The sequence below is a fragment of the Xiphias gladius genome, chromosome 18, assembly GCF_016859285.1.
Source record: "Xiphias gladius isolate SHS-SW01 ecotype Sanya breed wild chromosome 18, ASM1685928v1, whole genome shotgun sequence".
In the NCBI taxonomy this organism is placed as follows: domain Eukaryota; kingdom Metazoa; phylum Chordata; class Actinopteri; order Istiophoriformes; family Xiphiidae; genus Xiphias; species Xiphias gladius.
Window position 1 is genome coordinate 18,964,674 of NC_053417.1, and position 20,635 is coordinate 18,985,308.

At 40.3% G+C, this 20,635-nt stretch overlaps 1 protein-coding gene across 2 annotated transcripts; it reads right to left on the minus strand.

Moving 5' to 3' along the window:
* Window positions 1-343: 343 nt before the first annotated feature.
* LOC120803604 (sodium- and chloride-dependent taurine transporter-like) lies at window positions 344-20,635 on the minus strand. 2 transcript variants are annotated; one of them, XM_040152222.1, is made up of 14 exons: window positions 20,503-20,635; window positions 14,994-15,223; window positions 14,757-14,891; window positions 12,670-12,904; window positions 11,860-11,992; window positions 11,029-11,163; window positions 9,798-9,901; window positions 9,533-9,657; window positions 7,900-8,012; window positions 6,635-6,772; window positions 6,095-6,197; window positions 4,048-4,148; window positions 3,733-3,903; window positions 344-2,176 (listed from the first exon to the last, which is right to left on the minus strand). In XM_040152222.1, exons 2-14 carry the CDS (start codon window positions 15,220-15,222, stop codon window positions 2,021-2,023), a joined length of 1,878 nt encoding a protein of 625 aa, XP_040008156.1. In that variant the 5' UTR covers window position 15,223; window positions 20,503-20,635; the 3' UTR covers window positions 344-2,020. The 2 variants fall into 2 exon arrangements, with proteins under 2 accessions (XP_040008156.1, XP_040008155.1); XM_040152221.1 differs by lacking the exon at window positions 20,503-20,635 and adding an exon at window positions 17,412-17,610.

The window sequence follows — 20,635 nt, forward strand, 5'->3', positions numbered from 1 at the left end:
TGTCTTCACGAAGCTCATGTGGTTCAGTTTTTGATGACAGTCAAAAATGTGTATATTTAGTTTTATATTTATTATTGTCCTCTCAATTCCAAAACATACAGTATAATTGAATTAATACATCTATGATAGTGTTAACAAAAACTGAGTAGAGGCATAATAAAAGTCGACTTTATGGCAGTACAATTGTATTGGATTGCATTGTACAGGTGCACTTTACAAAGTGGCCACTGAGTGTATATTAGTGTCAAATGTACAGATGGCCATTTATTCAGTTTGAAGGTGTAATTATGTATAACTGCCTCAGAGATATTTAGAGAAAAAAATAATTATTAACACAAATAAATCCAAAGAAACAGATGTTTATTGGTAATCTCTATAGAATGATGCAATGTGCATCTCAAAGGGGACAACTGTGAGACAAAAATACTTTGGTACACTTGAACTTCCAAGTAGCAAAGAAGATTTCTATGGACAAAGCTGTACAGAACTGTGGTGACTCCTGCACATGCTTCAGGATAACAATTCCTTCAGACTTTACATTTAATTGTGTGAGTTGTTTTGTGAATAAACATTAAATTGACTTTGAATTTGCTGATGCATTTTGAATGAGCAGAGAATGCCATTGCTTCAATGAATATTGCACACTGAAAAATGTAATCCAGGCTCACAATGTAATCAATATTTAGAAAATAAAATGCTGAATTTTCAGTAAAATAATTAATTAGTGATGGTGTTCATATGATGTATAGTATAAAATTGTTACAAAAAGGCATATGTGATTTACAAACAATTCAAAATCTACATACAAATGTCTAAAGTGAACATTAGAGACTAGAATCCAGTGGTAGTTCTGCTACTGAAATGAGCACAATGGAGAGAGCTGTCGGGATGATTAGAAAAAGAAGTGATGTTTTTGCTTTGAGTGATGTTCTCACAGGTCCTACTACTAATTAAGAATCAGAATATTTGATATCAGATTTCTACTCTATTTCGTCATTGTCTTAGCATGGAGACAACTAGATACTGTATATCAAAGTTTACAATATCAAAAAGTTAGAAGCTAAAAATATTTCCTCCTGAAATGTGTTGCAAATGTAACTGCAATACCTTGCAACAATAACAACAAATACTACAATAAAGGTGAAATGACATATAAAGTGCAAAGAGAGGTTTCAATAAATGCACTGGGACTGACTATAGTAGTCACACAGGCAGTGTACAAATACTCTAAAAATGCCTCTTCCCATTTCTCCTTACTTCTCCTTCCTTAGCTGTCTCTTCTTCTGTATTATTTTTCTCTTGGCTGTTTTTGAGTATGTATCTTCTTATGAATGCATTTCTCACAGTATTTGGCCAAAGCCTTGTTGAACTTGTAACTTACAAGGATGTTAAGCAAAATTAACTCGATACAATGCATATTGCCACTTAACATGATATGGATATGTACTGTGAGAGATGTGGGTGGCTTGCTTCCGCCGCTAGCGGAGGTACATTCATTTTCACTGCGGGATACACAACAACAACAACAACAGATTAGAAATTAGCTTGGGCAACAAGAATGCCACAATCACGTGAGGGTGTTTAGACGTTTTCTACCTTTTGCATGGTTAATTACCTATTTAGTTTACTGAATTTATGAGAAGTGAGAATTTCATCTTTTCTTCTATTACACCAAAAAAAAAAAAAAAAGCAAATTCCTCATCTCTCCAGGAATCGACATGAAAGGTAGTAAACATTTAACATGTTCTATCTCAAAATACTGTCTAAACTGAGATCAGTGACAACTACAGCAACAACAATTGTAACATCAACAATATTGATATAGTAAAAAATAAAAAAGAAAATAAAATTGCAAGAGAAAAAAAATTACAACAATAATATATAACTCTCTTCATAGAAATCAAACCATAGTATCTCTAACGTGAATATACTGGACAATGTAAACCTACCATTATCAAAGTTAGCAAATATGATAATAACACAGAAAGCACATCAATCTTATTCCTCTCACAGAGAGCGCTCACATCATTGTTTCTACAATGGTGTGGGTGGGCTTGATCAAGCCATTGTTCCCATTTGGGTCCAGGGGCTGTGTCAGCTCACTGCCCTTCAAGCTGTACTCTTTCGGGCGCGAGCTCACGCCTGACTTCGCCGGGGCTGCCACTGCTTTTATCCTCTGAGGGAAGGAGATGAGAGATTAGACTAACGATCATTAGTAACTGGGGCAGTTTAGGGCGTAAATTGACAGTTATCAAATTTAAAATGGCAGATATCATAATTCAACAATATAACTGTATTTGTGAAGATGTTACATAATTCAAGTCATGTTTATTTAAAACTGGGTGACATTTCAATATATATATTGAAATCAATATATATATTGAAATATGTCAGTTTTGAAGCATAGTGTATATATAAACCATGCACTCTTTATTAAAAGAATACTTGAACATTTTGGAGAATATGCAGCTTTCTTGCCAAGAGGTAGATACCACTCTCATGTCAGTAGCTGGCAGCAGATTATCTTATTTTAGCATAAAAACCAGAAGCAGGGGGAACCCAGATAGCAAAATTAAACTTCTGGTCCAACATATGCCTGGTTCCTCGGCCTGAGTTTGGTCCATACACTTTAACATATGAGCTGATTCCAGCTGTTATCCTCCAGTGTTCTTTGACAGCCGGGACGATTTGTCCAGATGTGGAAGTAGCATCTGACAGTCATGCTGTATGTTGCCTGGGCTTGGGCCAAGGAACCGGGTATATATTGAGCCAGAATAAAACACCAATAGTTAGGTATTCGCCAGAATAATTTTGTTATCTGGGAAACAGCTAGCCTAGTTGCTAGCTGCTAGAGTAAAACACTTATTTCTTGCCAAGAGTAAGATCAGAAAATCAATACCACGTACTATGTGCTAAGTATGAAGCGACAGCCAGCAGCAGATAAGTTTAACTTAGCATAAAAACAGGAGGCATGGGGAAACAGCTAGCCTGACTGCCTGGCAACCTCACGGTAATGAGAAGGCAATGTGACCCACGGTGGTAGCAAGCTATTCTGCTAGCATGTTTACTGTCGGCTGACCAGTATTGGCTGTCCAAGCAAGACTGAAAATTACATTTGTTGTCGTGTCTAATAATTAAAATATGGCACCTAGCTGTGTCCTCTCCATTATCTGATATTTCTGTGGAAACTGGATGTTAGCTAGCATTATCTAAAATTAACATCAGCTAGCTAGCCAGCTTTTTTGTTCAATCACAATCTGTCAAAACGGAACTGAGGTGATAGAATGAAGAACCATGGCAGGCTGACTGAAAAGTTTTTCACAGCGTTAAGTTTTGTTATGTGCTTCTTCACTGTTTACCTTCTTCTACAGTACAAGAATGTAATCCTCAGAAAACTAGCCCACTGATGACTTCAGCTGGCTCAACTGCTCACGTGATTCTAAACCTGGATTTTTTTTAAAGATTAAACAAACAAGCTGTAACATATTTATTAGTGAGCTTTAGAGGTGCCGGTAGGTTGTTGTTTTTACGGTTGGACAGAGCCAGGCCAGCTTTTTTCCCCCTGTTTCCAGTCTTTATGCTAAGCTAACCATCTCATGGCTCTAGCCTCATATTAAGCGTAAAAACACAAAGAGTGGTTTTAATCTAACTCTCAGCAAGAAAGCAAATAAGTGTAAATCCCAAAATGTCAAATTATTCTTTTAAAAGCACTGAAGGGTTGTGTTAGCTCACCTCGATCAGGGGTCCCTCAGACTGCAAGATCTTGATGACCATCACCATTGGGATGCAGATCATGGAGGCCAGGGCCAAACACCAGCCCAGACCGATGGCCCAGTCAGGGTACTCATACACCTTGTTATAGGTCAAGGGCTTGTACTTCACTAAGGAGAAGACAAAGCAGCCCTAGGAAACAAACACATGCTGCTTTTAGTACAAGTTGTACAACTCCCTGTGACCTTGAAAGTCGTCCTATCAACATTAGTCACATGACATCAACAACAGTATCTCCAAACCCTCCAAGACAATAAACTGACTCTGATCTCTCACCATGCAGAGGACAGGAGTGATTATGGTCCAGCTCCATTTCATCCATGCGTTTGGTCTGTAGCCAATCATATCCTCAACTCCGTCGTAGAAATTATCAACTCCTATCCAACATAAAGAGAATAAAGAATGACATGAGCCCTTGCATATGTTTTAGCAAAGTTTGTCAATTGAATGATTATTGTAGGATAAGTTATCATCAGTCTCTAATGTACACGTTATTGTTGTCTGTTGTAGAATGACCTTCATATCTACCTTTGGAAATTAGAAGCTTCACGAGCCCTTTATCTCTATTGTCTGCCATAAACTGCAGCATATATTTCCACAGGGCCATGTACCATATACTGTATATACTATCAACAGTCTCGGCTTTGTCAGTTAAAACTGTTTACTAGGTCATTATTCATGCTTCCTCGGTGTTGATTTTTAGTGAACAACGTTTTATTGCATTGTTTAGTGTTGTGTGTGTACTGTGTGTTACATGTGCCTGATGTTTGTTATTATGCTACTTGGTACATGTTAGCAATATGTTCTTTAATTCAGTTTGCAGTTTGTTTTAACATCTGGTGAGGGAATACAGATGAAAATTAGCGTGCTAGGCTACTAGTGGCTCATTTACTGCTGATTAATAAACTAAAACTAAACTATATTAAACTAGCTAGAAGCAAAGCCCAGCAGCTACTAAGATCTTCTGTGATGCTGCTACAATATTATCTATTGTAACAATATTTTAAAAAAAAGCTTCCAATAGTCGTCTGAACACATATTTTTGGTTTGTGACCCTTCAAAGTCAAGCGATGTGTACTCACGACACCTTGTCATAGATTGCATATGTCTATGGGCAGTGAGCAATTCAACCAAAGAGTGATTTATTGGAGGTAAAGCTCACCAGTATTTCACAAGAAATAAGTTAATACTTGAGAGAAGTAACCTATTTTAAAGTATATGATATACATAATAAAGATAGCCTATTTCGTGTAGGAGAAATTCTTCTTTCCTATTTGGTAAATATTTAGTTTTTAAATAACATTACATATCAATGAATATACAGTATAACCAACATTTAAGGTTAAAGATTAGAAAAAACATTCTTAGTTATTATTTATCATGAGCTTAACACTTAAAAAAGTACTAATCTGCTTCATTAGGACAGTGTGGGTGTGGTCTGAGCAGATTTGATTGACAGTGGCCTGGAAACAAAAGCAAAGATACTGTACCCACAACTAATATATTAGCACTTCAAAGAAGTGTGAAGAGCACAACCAAAATACACAAATCTGTCATGTAAAATACACAAAACTGTTCTAACTTTGGCAGAAAATCATGTGTACACGTAGGACCCCATCACTGACAATAACAAGTTGATTAAGAAAATATGTTACCAGGGTCTTTGGTCATGTCGCAGTTCCTTAGATTTATTTTATGCACCTTTGTGTGGTCCCAACCCCCAAGTTGGGAACCACTGGTTTAGGACTCAGAGCCTGCATTTTCCCACAACAAAAAGGTCACTGTGAAGAGGTGCAACTGTTCTGTGTGATTCAACAACGGGGGCATCATCACAGGCAATCAGCGACTAGTGTTTTGAATAGCAGGGTGTTTTTTTGTGCATAATCTAGATACATTGGTTGCAGAACAATGTCAGATGAATGATTTATGGTAATTGAAGGAATCAGATGGCTTCATGTAAACAGAAACATGTTAACAAAGCTAACAAAGTTAAAGTTTTTTACTGGAAGCAGGGTTGATTTCATTAGAATAAGGTTTTTTCTTATTAGGCTAAATATACTTTCCTTCAGTAATAATGATAGTGTGTAATCTGGTGGGAGGGAACCATGGCTAGCCAATCACAATCTAGTAAACCACGCTACCTCGTTCACCACACCCCTATATGCAGTTGAACGTATTTTTTACTGGCGTGGAAAGAACCACAAGGACACCTTTGTTTACCGCTATAGAGATCATTTGTGCTTTTTTTCAGCTCTTCGGGATCATTACTTTGAAAAACGACACACACTACAGAAATCTATCACATAGAGTTGTTCCCACTTACCATAAACCCAGGCTACAGCAATGCATTCAAAGAATGCAACCCACAAAAGGCACACACCACTGGCTGCATAGTAGTCAAAGAGTTGAAACACATACATGCCACCCTAGAAAAAGGAAAAGACAGAAAAGTCCATTAATTATCTCTCTGATTTGTGTGGAAAGAAAAAAAGTCACAGAGATAGAAGGGGGCACTAAAGCAGAGTGGGAAGGGGGTGTTGAAAACAGTACACAAGAATGCTGGCACTCCACCAATAGAAGCAGAGTTCAACAGGTGCTGAGACGTCATTGAAGCACGGTTAACGGCTAAACGGAAAACAGCATTCCAGCTTGTTCCATTCAGACACACAGGATGTGAGTGGTGAATGTGGTAGGAAGCCATATTTGGTCTTAACAATGCAACAGCCGACAGGCAAGTGGAAAGTCTGTGGCGTTATCTCTGCTGTTGATCCGAATGCGCCGAGCCTCTTTTCCTTTTCTAAACAGGATGAGTAGCAGAAGGAAGAGAGCGGAGGCTCGATGAAGAGACTGCTGGTGAACTTACTTTCGTTACCATGGCGAGCCCCAGGAGATAGCTTATGAAACACATCACAGCTATAAAGATCTCTCGCCGGTAACCCTTCCTGAGGAGAGATGGATACAGATCCACAATAGAGGTGATCTGTCCTTCCACTTCAACAAACTGTGGGGACAAAAGCAACCATTAAGTTTTCAGAGAAAAAAAAAAACAATCTGTGTCTCTTTCTGCGTGCAGGCAGCTCTTCTTTTGCCTCTACAAACCAGTGATTAGAGAAAGAGAGCTGTCTTTGTTGGGCAGTAATGAGAATTTAAACAAGGCTTCTCTCTGCAACACTGATTTGTTGCTACCAAGACACAACAGAAACAAAACAACAGTGAATCACCATCTCCATTTCCCTGCCTGTGTCCCTCTCTTGCTCCCTTGTGTCTTCTCATTGCCTCATAAGCTCCATAATGTCATAAAAAAATTATGAAATTGTTCCCATTTATCAAACTGCAGTGTCTTTATGCACCAAGGGCATGCTCTTTTGATTTATGAAAACCAAACAAAAAACCCTTACATAACAACGGCATGTGTGTGTGAGCGATGCTAACAATGTATAGCATTCAAGACTACAAATCGGCATGAAATTTATGGTCGAAAAAGGCACCCACGCACACACACATATTGTCACTGGGACCCTTTCTAAATTGCCGCACTTTCATGACTATTTAATTGCGCTCAAATTTAAAGTATTGGGCAGATCTCGCAGTTGGCTGAGACAACTGGCCGCCCATGTGCAGGACTGAGTTAGCACAAGAGTAGAATTACACTTGGAGGCAGGAAATGTGATATAGCCGGAGAATCCCTCGGGTGCACACTTATGTTTTGTCTACGTAGATTATCTTGTCTTAATCAAAGCTCTGCCTCCTATCAAAGCTAGATAATGGCTTGCAAGCTATTATAATGACTTCTTCTGACCAAATGTTTGGCAAACGTCTATCAACTTCTAAAAATTTTAATTTGTTGCATTACAGAGCATTATAAGGGCAATAATCCTCACACAGTGCAGTTGAATGTGGTAGTAAAATGCCTTTGTTGGAACAGGCTGCATTACTTGTCAGTTATCTGATACCTAGGTGAAGTTAGATATGGATCAGAGAGACACTAAATGTCTTTTACACATTGGGCGTGGCAGGAGCCAACTAACCCGTGGTTCCTGGGAGGTGTCTGTGTGAAATAAATGGGCACTACACCAAACATCTATTCTGTACATAGCTTGACAGCAGAGCCATTGTGGCAATACTGACCTGGCTATCGAGGCCCAGAAGCAGCAACATGATAAAGAAGAGGATGGCCCAGAGGGTTGGCAGCGGCATCATGGACACAGCTTTAGGGTAGGCGATGAAGGCCAAGCCGGGACCTGGAAGAAGAAAAGGGTGGGGATGGGGACAAGGGGCAGAGGACAGAATTAACATTTCTATCTGATTTCAGCTTGGACGACATACTGTAAGGGGATCGGAAAAAATAATGTAAAGACTGAGCTAGAGAGTCTGAGAAGGGTCTGACGCTGCCAGTAATTTACAGGAAATATGATGTAATTTGTCCAACAGTTGAAAGACATGAGATAAATTTAACTAGATTGAGTGTTGTGTATTTGGTTAGAGGGTTTTCTCAAGCTACAGGTGTCCTGTGTGTGTTTACTTACTGTATTCAACTGTAAGTATTATCTCTTTAACGTTGACATATTATACTGTACATACAGTATTACAGCTGCTTTTTCATTTTGTATATTATTTATACATGTATATATCACAGTTACATCCTTACAGTTAGAAAACCCCACTGGTCTATTATTCATTCTGTATACTAGCTTATCTTTATATATCTCCATATGTACTTTTGCTACTGTTTGCACTATCTTGTAAGATGCTGAACTGTATTTCATTGTACTGTTACTAACTGTGTAAATAAAATTGTGGAGTCTGATCTAATCTAAATAAAGCAGATGAGGATTTTAGCAGAGCCGTGAAACAGTTCAACAGGATACAATAAGAGCATGAGACACAAAGTTAACAATCACATAAATTACTGCCTCAATTAAACAGCTGTATGTACAGATGTATGTACACTCTATGTGTGTCTATTTCTGTGTACAGTATGTCCATCACAGAACTACTGTCATTGCCATACAACTGTAGTTTGGTATCCCAGATGATTATATCCAAGTTGCAGTCTCAAAGATAGCAAGAGTTTAACATTAACTGAAGAGAGTAGGCATGCTGAAAGAAGACACATCTCCTTCAAAGTCCACATAGAGTATAAAGGAAGGCAGAAACAGAACCGGTGGCGTCCACCTCGCTCAGGAGATCCACAGCTTGTTAACAGAACTGGGCTTACAGTGCAGTGCAGAATATCACTTCAGGGTGCCAGTGCACATACAGTAGAGTACATACAGAAGGGAGCCAATCTTCTTAGCAATGTCCCCTGGTCAAAAAGTGTAAAGCTACTAAATGACGTGAGCAGGTCGAATGTGGCGCATGAGGACACCCTGTGCCATTGAAGCACCTGTAATAATGATGATGGCCCAGTGCAGGAGCTCTGTAACACCGCAGTTCATTATGAAGCTACAACACACAGCACTTGACCGATGCGATGTAATCTTTCCTCAAAAAGGTGGAACATACCGTATTTCACACTGAAGTAACAATTCTGTTTCTTTGAAGCTTTTATTCAAGGAGTGTGCAATTGCCGATACATTTCAGCATCATCGTTTCAGAGACCTAAATAAGTAGTCATATTTTTTTTTCCTTGTTTAAATTTTCCTGTTGTTTGTCCTACTGATTTTTAAGTTTCCAATTGTATTTTTTTCTCTCTCTCTTTTTTTTCTTTTTTGGCAGCAGCGCCCACCATCACTGCTGCCATCACCTTGGACCCTCGTACCTGACTCTGCCACATCGGCAATGTCCACCCCTTGTTCTTGTGCCATGAAGCCCAGGACGGAAAATATTGCGAAGCCAGACACAAAACTGGTACCGCTGTTGAGGCCTCCCAGCAGCAAACAGTCCCTATGTCACACATATGTCATGGAGGTTGTTAATGAACACAGGCGGAACCGAAGTTCCCATTTTCTTTTCACGCAACCGTCTCTGACACGAGTTGCTGTCACTACCACAGTCCCACTCCCCCCAGCGGAAGTACAACTCACCTGTAGCAGTTGTATTTGTATTTGTTGTAGCTCCCCAGTGACGTCATGGCTCCCAGGCAAATGGCATAGGAGAAGAAAATCTGGGTTCCTGCATCAATCCACACCTGAGGAGACAGAGGAAGATGTGCACTGATTTCCACAGTTTTTTTTCATATGAGAAGAAATTAACCTGTTGTGAAATGTGTTGGGGAAATTTCATCATGAGCTCCTGACTGTCAGCTAATCAAAAGTGCAAGTGATTGCACACACTGAGAAGGCAAATATTTGATTAAGCCTGTATAACTGATTTTGGCCACTTGGGAGAAAAGGGAAAAAGATGTGAACACAGCATTAACATATCATCGCCTCTAAGTTGCATTTCATGGTTGCTAATGTTGCATGGAGCAACATTAGCAAGCATGAATATGGAGTCGTGTTTCCAGAGGAACATAGGCCCCAAAATTTACCCTGAGAGCCGAAACAGTAAAATAGACGGCCATAAAACCAAAACAATGAGCTGAAAGATGCTACTTAGGTCAACATAGCTGAGTTGAGCTGCAGAGGTGGGTAATATAAAATATAAAAAACATTGCAACCACTAATCAAATAGAGCTACAACAGTCACAACAGCATATTAAACATACCAATAGCTCTTGAGCAGGGTATAATTGTATCTGAAATCTCATGCATATCATGTGCATATCACTCTATGAGGCATAGTCAAATCTCATTTATTTCAGCACCTCAGCGTTTGCACACATAGAAACATGGGGGCTAGCCGATTGATATATATCGACTTGGTTTTGATGTTAATTCAATCACTCATGAGAAATTATGTAATCAAATTATATAACAGAACAGAAAAGAAAAGGAAAATAATATCCTTGGCTTTTGAAACATAGATCTACACTACAGTGATTTAATTAGATTCTGAGAGTTAGATGAGAAGAATGGCATCACTCTCTTGTCCATATGCTAAAACATGAAGATAGTAGGTGGACTCTGTTACTTTTCTGTTACTTGACAGAGCCAAGCTATCTGTTTCCAGTCTTTATGCTAAGCTAAGCTAAGTGGCTGCTGGCTGTAGCTTCTTATTTAACATGAGAATCACATCAATCTTCTCATCTACTCTCAGCAAGAAAACAAATAAGGGTATGTTTCAAAATGTCCAGCGATTCCTTTAATACCCGTAGACAGAAATGTAGAAGATACGAAGGGGTAAGAGCGAAAAGGGAAGAGTTTTCGATCGTACCTCCGGATCCTGTAGGCGGGTAAGGTTGGGGTAAAGGTAAAATTTGATCCCTTCAGCTGCCCCAGGCAGGGTCACGCCACGAACCAACAGCACAATCAGCATCACAAAAGGGAAGGTCGCTGTTATGTACACCACCTAGACAGGACAAAGGAATTATTAGCCAAAACCTATGACTCATAAACCTTGAGATGCAGTAGAATGGAATAAACACTACTTCCCTTTTAAGTTCTCATTTCTAGGCCAAATTTTTCCAACTGCTGGACAAAAGAAACAGTGCTCTTGTTCTGCTTAGATCTGTGAACAGTGATGCATACTGCATACAGAAGTCATTATAGGGATTTGAGATAGAGTGCATGCCCAATAGAGCACGAAGCAGTTATAACACTGAATGAAGGCTTCTCACTTTCTGAACTGCTATCTGGTTAAACAATAAAGGGTGATCATTTTAAAGCACACTTATCACAACAATGGACTATCTGTAAGATACAGAAATAATCCCAAAGATGGTTCTCAGTAGGGTTAATCATTTTCCTCACATAGTTTCTCCTTTTGGCTCAGGCCCAGCTTCTCTCCCGCTAACAGAAACAGAAAGAGGGCTAAGGGGCGTCAGTCAACTGTTTGCAGCCGACAGAAAGTCTGGCCAAGAAGTAACTTCCAGGACAGCATGGAGGCCTGTGTCTCTAAATTAACTAAATCAACCTTGTTTCCAAGCCTGTGGGTTTTCTCTGGGCAACAGTGTTTTGTCACTAACTTGTCAGGGTAAAAAGTAAAGGCCAAGCAGCATCCAGGCAACACAATAAGTACAGGATGTGTATATGCCTTGGCACTCACTTTCCCAGTGGTCTTGACTCCTTTCCAGATGCAGAAGAAGCAGATAACCCACACTGCTAGGAGACACAGGGCCAAGTCCCACTTCAGGGGCCCTATGTCCTCGATCCCAGAGGAGATACTGAGGACATTGCGTCTGCAGAGCATACAGAGGCACAGGTCAATGGCAGTTTGTGGGAATTAAAACAGAAAAGGTTAACGTGCACATTTTCAAACACGCCCAAGGAAGCAGGTCATGTCCAGACTATTACTACAAGACACCAAATAAGAGTACAATAAAAGTGGAAATCAAACAGGCACATGACTTGGCCTTTCATTGCTGCTCTGCTGCTTGTCCAGAGTCTGAATAGACTTAAAATGTTGACAAGATAATTTGGAAAAGCTTTGAAGCAGGAGCCTTTTAAGTTTCTGATGCTGCATAAACACTTGTAATTGAGTGCCATTTGCTGTGATCAATTGTCCTCAAATTCAAACATATAACGAAGCAAACGGGCATGAAAAACACTGGGATTTACACTTGGTATTTCAGTTAAGTTTGACAGCCAAAGTAAAACCTGGAGCTGCATGTGATTTATGAAAGGTGCGGTTCAAATAAAGTTTATAATAAACTGTCAGAGAACTGAAAGTACTTTATAAAAGTAAACGGTGGCTTTTGCAGGAATTTTGCCTGTTCAAACAAATTTATCCAAGCAAGATAAAGAGGCAGTGTTACTTTAGTGTATTCAGATGTGCATGTGTGTATGTTGTGTGTGTGTGTGTGTGTGTGTGTGTGTGTGTGTGTGTCAGTTAGGCATGCTGTCAGTGAAAACTCACTCCCAGAACTCAGTGACAGGGGAGGTAAAGTTGGTAATGTTGGCTGCCAGCCAAAGGGTCTTGTTCTTGCGGACTGTGTCCTCCACACAGTGCTCTGTGTTCCAGGGCTGCTTGCATTTAGCCCAGGGGAGCTCCGGCTGAAAGCACTGAAACAGGTAGTAGAGACCCCAGGCCAAGATCACGATGTAGTAGATGTTAAGTAGAGATACGATCACGATAGAGGCGTAGCCAATACCTGGAGACAAGAAAGCGAGAGGCCAGATTGCGGCGTCAGCTCAAGATATCACCCAGCTAAGCTCAGCATTATCATTTCTAATCTTTTGAAACAGTCACATATTACAAATAAGCTTTTTCTTGTGTGATGGCTTAGTTTACACCTTCAGTAACTGATTTTTTTTACCACGTCGACAGCAAATACAAGCGATCGCCACAACACTTACTTACAATACTATCACCACGTCCATTGACACGGCGAACGTGATAGTATACAGTTGCCTATTTACACATCCAATACCTTTTGCATACCCTAAAAGTAGTCACGTGATCCATTGTTGTTAACGTACTGATTATGGTCGCTTGCACAGCGGCTAAAAATCTTGTCTTTTCTGACCTTCCGTGATTTTAACTTCTCACCCCTCTGCAATGATGTAGAAGTGTACTCCAGGGTGTGTCAGTACACTGTGACATCACTGGTGGGTGTAGTTGTAGGTGCCATGGAGCACACTCTATGCAGCTGCCTGTGGTTAAATTACTCTTTAAAGGAGGACTTTATGTAAACGATTAAACTGCTTAAGTGAGATGAATAATGCTGCTGAGCAACTCTAAAAGCAGGCTAATACAAACACATAACAACTTACTCTTAATCAACTTCCCTGGCTCTACTATCTACTGTTATAATGTCCTTAGTGTTGTTTGCTATTTTTAGATGACTTTGCCATGAACCTGGACACAGAAATCCCCGGTACTCCTCCATTGCTTCGGAGTATTTTTAAACTCATCATCTCTGTCGCCCCCACCTCCTCATTCCCACATTCCAAATGCAAATGGATAGACAACTCAGTGCTGTGACAGGTGTGTGTGTTTGTGTGTGTGTATTTGCACTCTGCAGTGTGTTGGTGTGTGTTGAGTAAAGTCGTGAATTCACTGTGTGATAAAAACACGTGAAGACAGGAGGAACAATGGGGAGATTTGTGATTGGCCAGTTTCGCGGCCACTTGTGGACTTTCTCTGCCGTGCCAGACGCTACACCAGATGGACAGGCAGCAGCCCCAGCGTTCCTTGAATAGCGGGGACCATCGGCAGCTGCTAGGGATCCGGCGACGCACAGTTTCCTCTCTTTTCATGTTACGTTACTCGTGTGAACATGAGTAAGGGCATCACGGCAGCTGCTGAGGGTGCGGCGCCTCAGTGCTTCGTTACAGCTGTCGCTCAAAGGTAGACGGGCTGCACCTAAGAGTAATGAGAAGCCCCGGGGGATCTTAAGAGTATCAGTAGCTTATGGTGATCTCTGGTCAAGAGGCTGGTGGGAGAACCCCACCCTGACAACGCTGTCACAGAGGACATACTGTATTTAAAAGGTTCTGTAAGCTAAACGAAACACGTGGATCCACACTGCACCTCCGTGTCAACAAAGACGATCCTGTTATTTCCATGCAAACCTGCTGCATGAGATTGCGCTGATTGCTAGGCAACTTTAATTTTTATTTTTTTATTTTTTTGCTGGTCTGTTTCCATGGCAACGAAGAACTCATCAATCCATTATACAAACCAGATCTGCGATCCAAGGATGACTTTATGTCTTGGAGCGGCTTCAAGCATGTGGTTTTTGCCTTTGTATATTTATGTATGTTTGGGGTGTATGTATGTATACTTTCTACTTGGGGCGGCTTTTGGCCTCAGCCCAACATCATGTCTGAATGATGAACATTGGACTGAAATAGGAAGAAAATCAGGGAAGAATTCTCATTCGGACAAATGAGGCTTTTACCTGAATTAAATATTAAATGCTCTTGTCAGGGGAGATTTACGCTGTGATGCAGAACCTTTATTTTTGTGTCCGTATGTGAATATGTGCAGTGTGGACTAACCAGTGAAGATGGGGCAGAGCTTGGCCCAGCAGGTGATCCCTCCTTCAGAGGTGTACTGGCCCAGTGCTACCTCCAGGAAGAACACAGGCAAGCCACCCCCAAATAGGAAGATGAAGTAAGGGATGAGAAACGCACCTGGAGGATGGATACAGAAAATGAATCAACTCAGAGTAATCGTCCTGCTACAATCATCACAACATGTTCGGCTCTGGCATCTGTTGTGTATCTTCTGCCTACCTCCACCATTTTTATAACAAAGGTAAGGGAATCGCCAGACGTTTCCTAATCCAACAAAGCCTCCGGCCACAGACAGGACAAAGTCGAGCTTACTGGCCCATTTCTCCCTCTGAGGAACCTTGCCTTCGGCCTCGTCCTCGGGCCGCGTGCCTGGGCTCTTCCCTGGTGAAGGTTTCAGGGTGTCCTTGTGAAAGTCCTTCAGACATTGGAGCTTCTCTTTCTGTGCCATGCTGAGGACAGCAAAAAGGAAAAGGACACATAGTTGGAGAGAGACAGAGTCAAATAGAGAGAGACGGAGGTGAGAGGGATAAGACACAGATAGAGGAGCATTAGGAAGATAATGCCGTCTCCTGATTGCGTTACAGCGGGCTGTGTGAGTACATGATATACAGTACAATGTTGCTAATCTTGCTAATCTGAACGACTGATGCATGGAGGTCATTTAGGATGGAGAAATGTTGGGGGAGTTGATTTACGCTGAAACGTAGAGCAAAATCAAATTATAAAATGAAAAACATATGCAAACATATGTCTTACGCCTTGTGCTATGGAAGCTGGCAATAAAGTACAAAACCCAGTCCAACGCTAGTCTCACAATGGTTTGTGCAATATACAATATACCAGGGCAATCAACCAGGGAGAATACCTAATGTGTTTCTCTATCTGCCTCAATTATTCAGTCAATCAGACTAAAGATAACAGATTTTCTTGGTTTTAAGTAAAAACATCTATATGTTATATTTCAGATGAAACAGTACCAAAGCTGCAAGACAATCACCTGGTGACAGCATCTGCACATTCACCTAAGTTTTTTGTATTTGCTGGACATGTAGTACTATGTTTTCTGACTTAACTCTGTGTCTCAGGGTGGATTTTTCTGCTCAGAGGGGGGCACATTGTCACTGAAGGAAAAGGAAGGGAATGTTTGGACACGATACACGCCTATTAGACCCTGCCTGAACCTGAAGGAAAGTTTTTCTTTTCACTTTCTCATATGCCACTGTATCAGCAATGAGTCAGCCCACCGTAATCCAAATTTAGAGAGGGAGATATCCCTCTGCATTCCCAAAGCCCTGGCTGCTCTCAGGAAGATACAGCAGCTTAAGTTCACAAAGTGTTTACACTGTAAACCGTCTTTCCAAGAAAGACAGGATTTGTTATTACTGACTGAGGTATCCTATTTCCCTGCATGAGCCAAAGAAGAGAAAAAAAAAGCCTAATAGGGCAGGAATAATTCTGTAAAACATGTCAAGACTGAATGTGATTTAAGCTCTACAAGATTATTTGTAATACTAGTGAAATATGTTTCCTCTTTTTTTTCAGAGACGAAGTCAGCACAGCAACTTCAAATACTTCCCCTTAACCCTTGCGTGTCACAAAGTAAATTCAGATGGCCTTGTTCACTGAAGCTCAGGTAAAAGAACAATTTGTACAGAAAAGTGTCAAGCCTAAAACTATTAAACTGAGTTCTCTTTTTGTTGAAAACAAAAAAGGGAAAACTGTCAGTGGAACTTTTAAAATGGGACAATGATAAGCATATTTTACGTTAGAATAACAACCTAAGAATAACAACGTTGACCTCGCAGGAATGGGCATTTCTGCCAACAACTACATGAAGAAGAAGACTCTGAAACCTCTCACATTCCTTCTGGGAATGATGTGTCTCCTCACTTAATTAACACTTGAACAACAACCCTCCATTCCCCTGTGTGCACACTGCCTCCCATCATTTTCTAGGATTTCTCTCTTCCTGTTATGCATGACAAGTCAGCTTGAACCGCTTTCCATTCTCAAACCTCCTTACATAACTGGATCAGTTCTTGCCCACTCGGTTTCTCATCCTGTCGCCCCCCCTTTTCACTTTCGTCTGCTCAGCGAATGCTTTCACCTGGCTGCATGGTGTTAGGAGGCTCTCTGCCCGTCAGATAAGACTTAAAGCCAACCGTCCTTAGGAGTAAACCCAGCCATACTTCACCAGAAATTTCTTAACTTTATTTAAAAAAACCCCCACATATCTCAGCACATCAGTTATCTTAAAATTCTTACTGATGTACAATTGAAATCACTGACTCTTTCTGCTTATTGTATATATGAAAAGTAAAGACAACAATAATATCTGCATCTTTATATTATATATATATATATATATATATATATACACATACATCTTTATATATCTATATATCTATATACATATACATATCTATATATATATATATATAGATATATATATCTGTCCTTTCTCTATATATCTCTTTTAACATACAAAGGAAGTCTTACAATATCAACTGAAGCACTAAACTGCTTTCGATTTGACATTTTTAAGAAAATGAATGCAGAAAAACTTGACTAAACACATGCACAACCCGAAAACTCAAACTCTTCTCTCCAGCAAAGCAATTTAAAAAAAAAACTTACATTTCCTTCATGGCTGCGACTATGTATAGCGTTCCTCTCCCTCGGCTGTTACCATTCCTCTGTACTGAATGCCTTTATGCCGACACGGGTCACAAGAAGTGGAGCTGACAGTGGGGCCCGCCCCCTGCCTAAAGACAATTAAATCCAAAGTGGAGATTGGACGCAGCCTCGATGTGACAGACAACTCAGGTACCAACGTGGGAGACTGTAAATTTCCACTTGCCACTACTCCCTGCCCACAAACATACACACAGCCAAGGGAGGGGGAGTGGGGCCGGGGGGGGGGGGGGGGGGGGTGACGACGAGTGTGTGTCATACAAGCACACAACACTCCTTATTCATGTTGGAGACACAGAGGACAAGTCAGAGGAATAGAAAGGCTGGGCTGGTCCAATACCGGGGATTGGTCTTGAATTATGATATATTACAAATGGATGAACTGAAGACAGGATAGGGAATTTTACTGCCCCCCCCCCCCTTTTTTTTTTTACTCACTCAAACAGCACTAAAATATGAAGCACGGTTTCCTAACAAGCCCCTCATCACATCACCACGCCACATCCAAGCATCTTTGTGTGAAAACTATTTTTATTCATGAGTACGCTGTGCTAATTTCTGGTATGCGGGACATTTCGAATCGCTGTCCTCCGCTCTTTCATGACATGTGGTTTGTTATGTGGGAAATGTAAACCAGTACAGTATCAGCTTATAACAATGCCTAATAAGGTAATATGTCTCCTCTGCTTGTCCATGGTCTGTTCAGATACCATTCACTACTCTGAGAGCTCACAATGACCCAACAAAGGCTGGCATTCAAGAGTCAATTAAGAACCGATAAATTCCGCTGCAGGATTTACACAGTTAAATGGGAGACAGGGATCATCTGATGACAAGTTGCACACACACGCCTTTGACACCTCTTGGCTTTGCACCACACCATAATCTGTCATAGTTTGGTCAGTATCCTGCTCTGTTTACCATTTTCATTATGTAACCTTTGACAGACACTTTAGTGTGAGAGACAGAGAGAAAGCAGAAAGAAACCCTGTGAGATAGGTTTAGTTATTGTTGAATAAAGGTGATGTTACAGGGTCAAACTGGATCTATATTTTTGAAAATGGCACCTACAAATACATCATCCAGTCTTCCACCCTCAATCATTAGTTTTGGTTTTTATTGCATCTCGGCTCTAAAATCGATGCTCACATTATGATGATCAGATAAGTTGCAAGTGAGGAGCAGATATGTGTGTATGTGAATCAAGGCAGGATTAACCTCCATGGGGGGCCCGGGGCAAAAAATTGTTGTTGGGCTCCTAGTGAGCCCCACTGTACATGGCTGTTTCATTATTTCCCCAGGCAGCCAGAAGCCAACCCGGACTGTAGAGCTGAAATGATTAGTTGATTACTCAAATAGATGATTGACAGCAAATTAACTGGCAACATTTTTTTTTATATTGGATTAATCATCTTTTAGGCAAAAAAAAATGTTTTAAAGCCAAAAATTCACTGGCACCAGCTCTTCAAATGTGAATATTTGCACATTTTCCCTGTTTATCTATTGTAGAATATTCAACATATTTGGGGTTTTGACTATTGGTCAGACAAAAGTAAATATGTTGTTTTAATGATTTTCTGACATTTTATACAATTAACAATCAATTCATTATTAAAAAAGAGACATACTTATAATGAAAATAATAGCTGGATTCAACCTTACAGTAGTATTACAGAATAATGCAACATTGCATACTTCTTTAGCTTTTGGTGTGATTACTTGACACAATGACAATAAAAAGCACAACGTTATAACAAAAGACCAAAATATAAACTAAAACATTCAGGTCTAGATTTTGACACAGAGCCCAGGATGGAAGATTGCGGATCTGTCAGAGCTGATATTTTACATCAGTGGCACAAATGACAAATCTGCCATTAACCAAATTATTCAGACACAAATGATATCAAATAAACCTGGGGCTTTTGGTGCCCACACACACACACATATAATATATACATATACATATACACACACATATGTTGTGTATATATATATATATATATATATATATATATGTGTGTGTGTGTATGTGTGTGTGTGTATATAGATATATATATATATGTATGTATGCACAGATATATGCATACATACATATAATGAGCTCATTCACACAAAAATATTAAACCTTTTAACTGGGAAAGTCACATTTTCAGAATCAATACCAGCTAAAATTACTGTGAATATTAATAAGCCACTCATTATTTTGCAGGAAACCCTGCACAGACTCCTGAAAGGTCCCCGGTTTGAGAATTTTATTTTCAGCACTAGCAGCTAAAAAAGTGCACCTACCCTTCAGGGTTTATCCTGCTGAGAGGGCGAATTGGGGTTATGAGAGGACGCACATCAATCAATCATACACTGGACGGGGCGGAGACAGAGGAAGTAGGTTAAGTATGTGCCAGTAAACACAAGATATAAACCGGTAAACGTCTTAGTTCACCCGACCTATCTCACACACACACACACACACACACACACACACACACACACACACACACACACACACACACACACACACGTCTCTGTGAAGCCCGGGCGCGCCTGAACGCATCACAGCAGCCCTCCAAAAAAAGACCAAACAGAAACGCGGAACAGGGTCTTATCGATTATAAACACTGGAAACAGGGTCCAAAGGCCAAAGCCGCGTTTTTTTTCACAACCAAAACACTATTTACTCAAGTTGTTTTCAAAGCGGGGTCAAAACGCAGGATTCCCCTCTTTTCCTTTAGCGGAAGCATCATGGAAACTGGAGGGACAGAGCATCATGTTATCAGGAAAAAAAAAAAAAAAATAGCAAAGGTGATCTGTTTGTATCAGAGAATGAAATGAGTCAGCGCAGTCCAAGATGAAAATAACTGTGACATGACAAAAAAAAAAAAAAAAAATCAACCCGCCTTAAAAAAAAAAAAAAAACGCCGTTTAAAAGCTCCCATTTTGGTTTTTCTATCGCACCTTTTTCTTTGAGTTTGAAAATAAAAACGCTGTAAACCTCATTTACTGCCTTGGCGTGTGAAGAAGAATACCGGATTACCTGTCCCCTTAGTTTTACTAAGCAGCCTGTTGTTCCTCGCTCTGTGGGCCTACGTTTACCGCTGAGTTAGACAGTGCGATCTATTTCTCCGCGCGACCATTGTTTCTGGGAGCCGGTGCGCGTTTCGATATCG

What these genes read in the sequence shown, in the direction of transcription:
- LOC120803604 (XM_040152221.1), bottom strand. An exon ending in TGCCGATGTGGCAGAGTCAG is followed by an intron (nt 8,013 to 9,532) that starts GTACGAGGGTCC and finishes TTCTTCTTCCAG; the next exon opens with GTCCCGGCTTGGCCTTCATC. An exon ending in TGCTGTAGCCTGGGTTTATG is followed by an intron (nt 4,149 to 6,094) that starts GTAAGTGGGAAC and finishes TATGTTGGATAG; the next exon opens with GAGTTGATAATTTCTACGAC.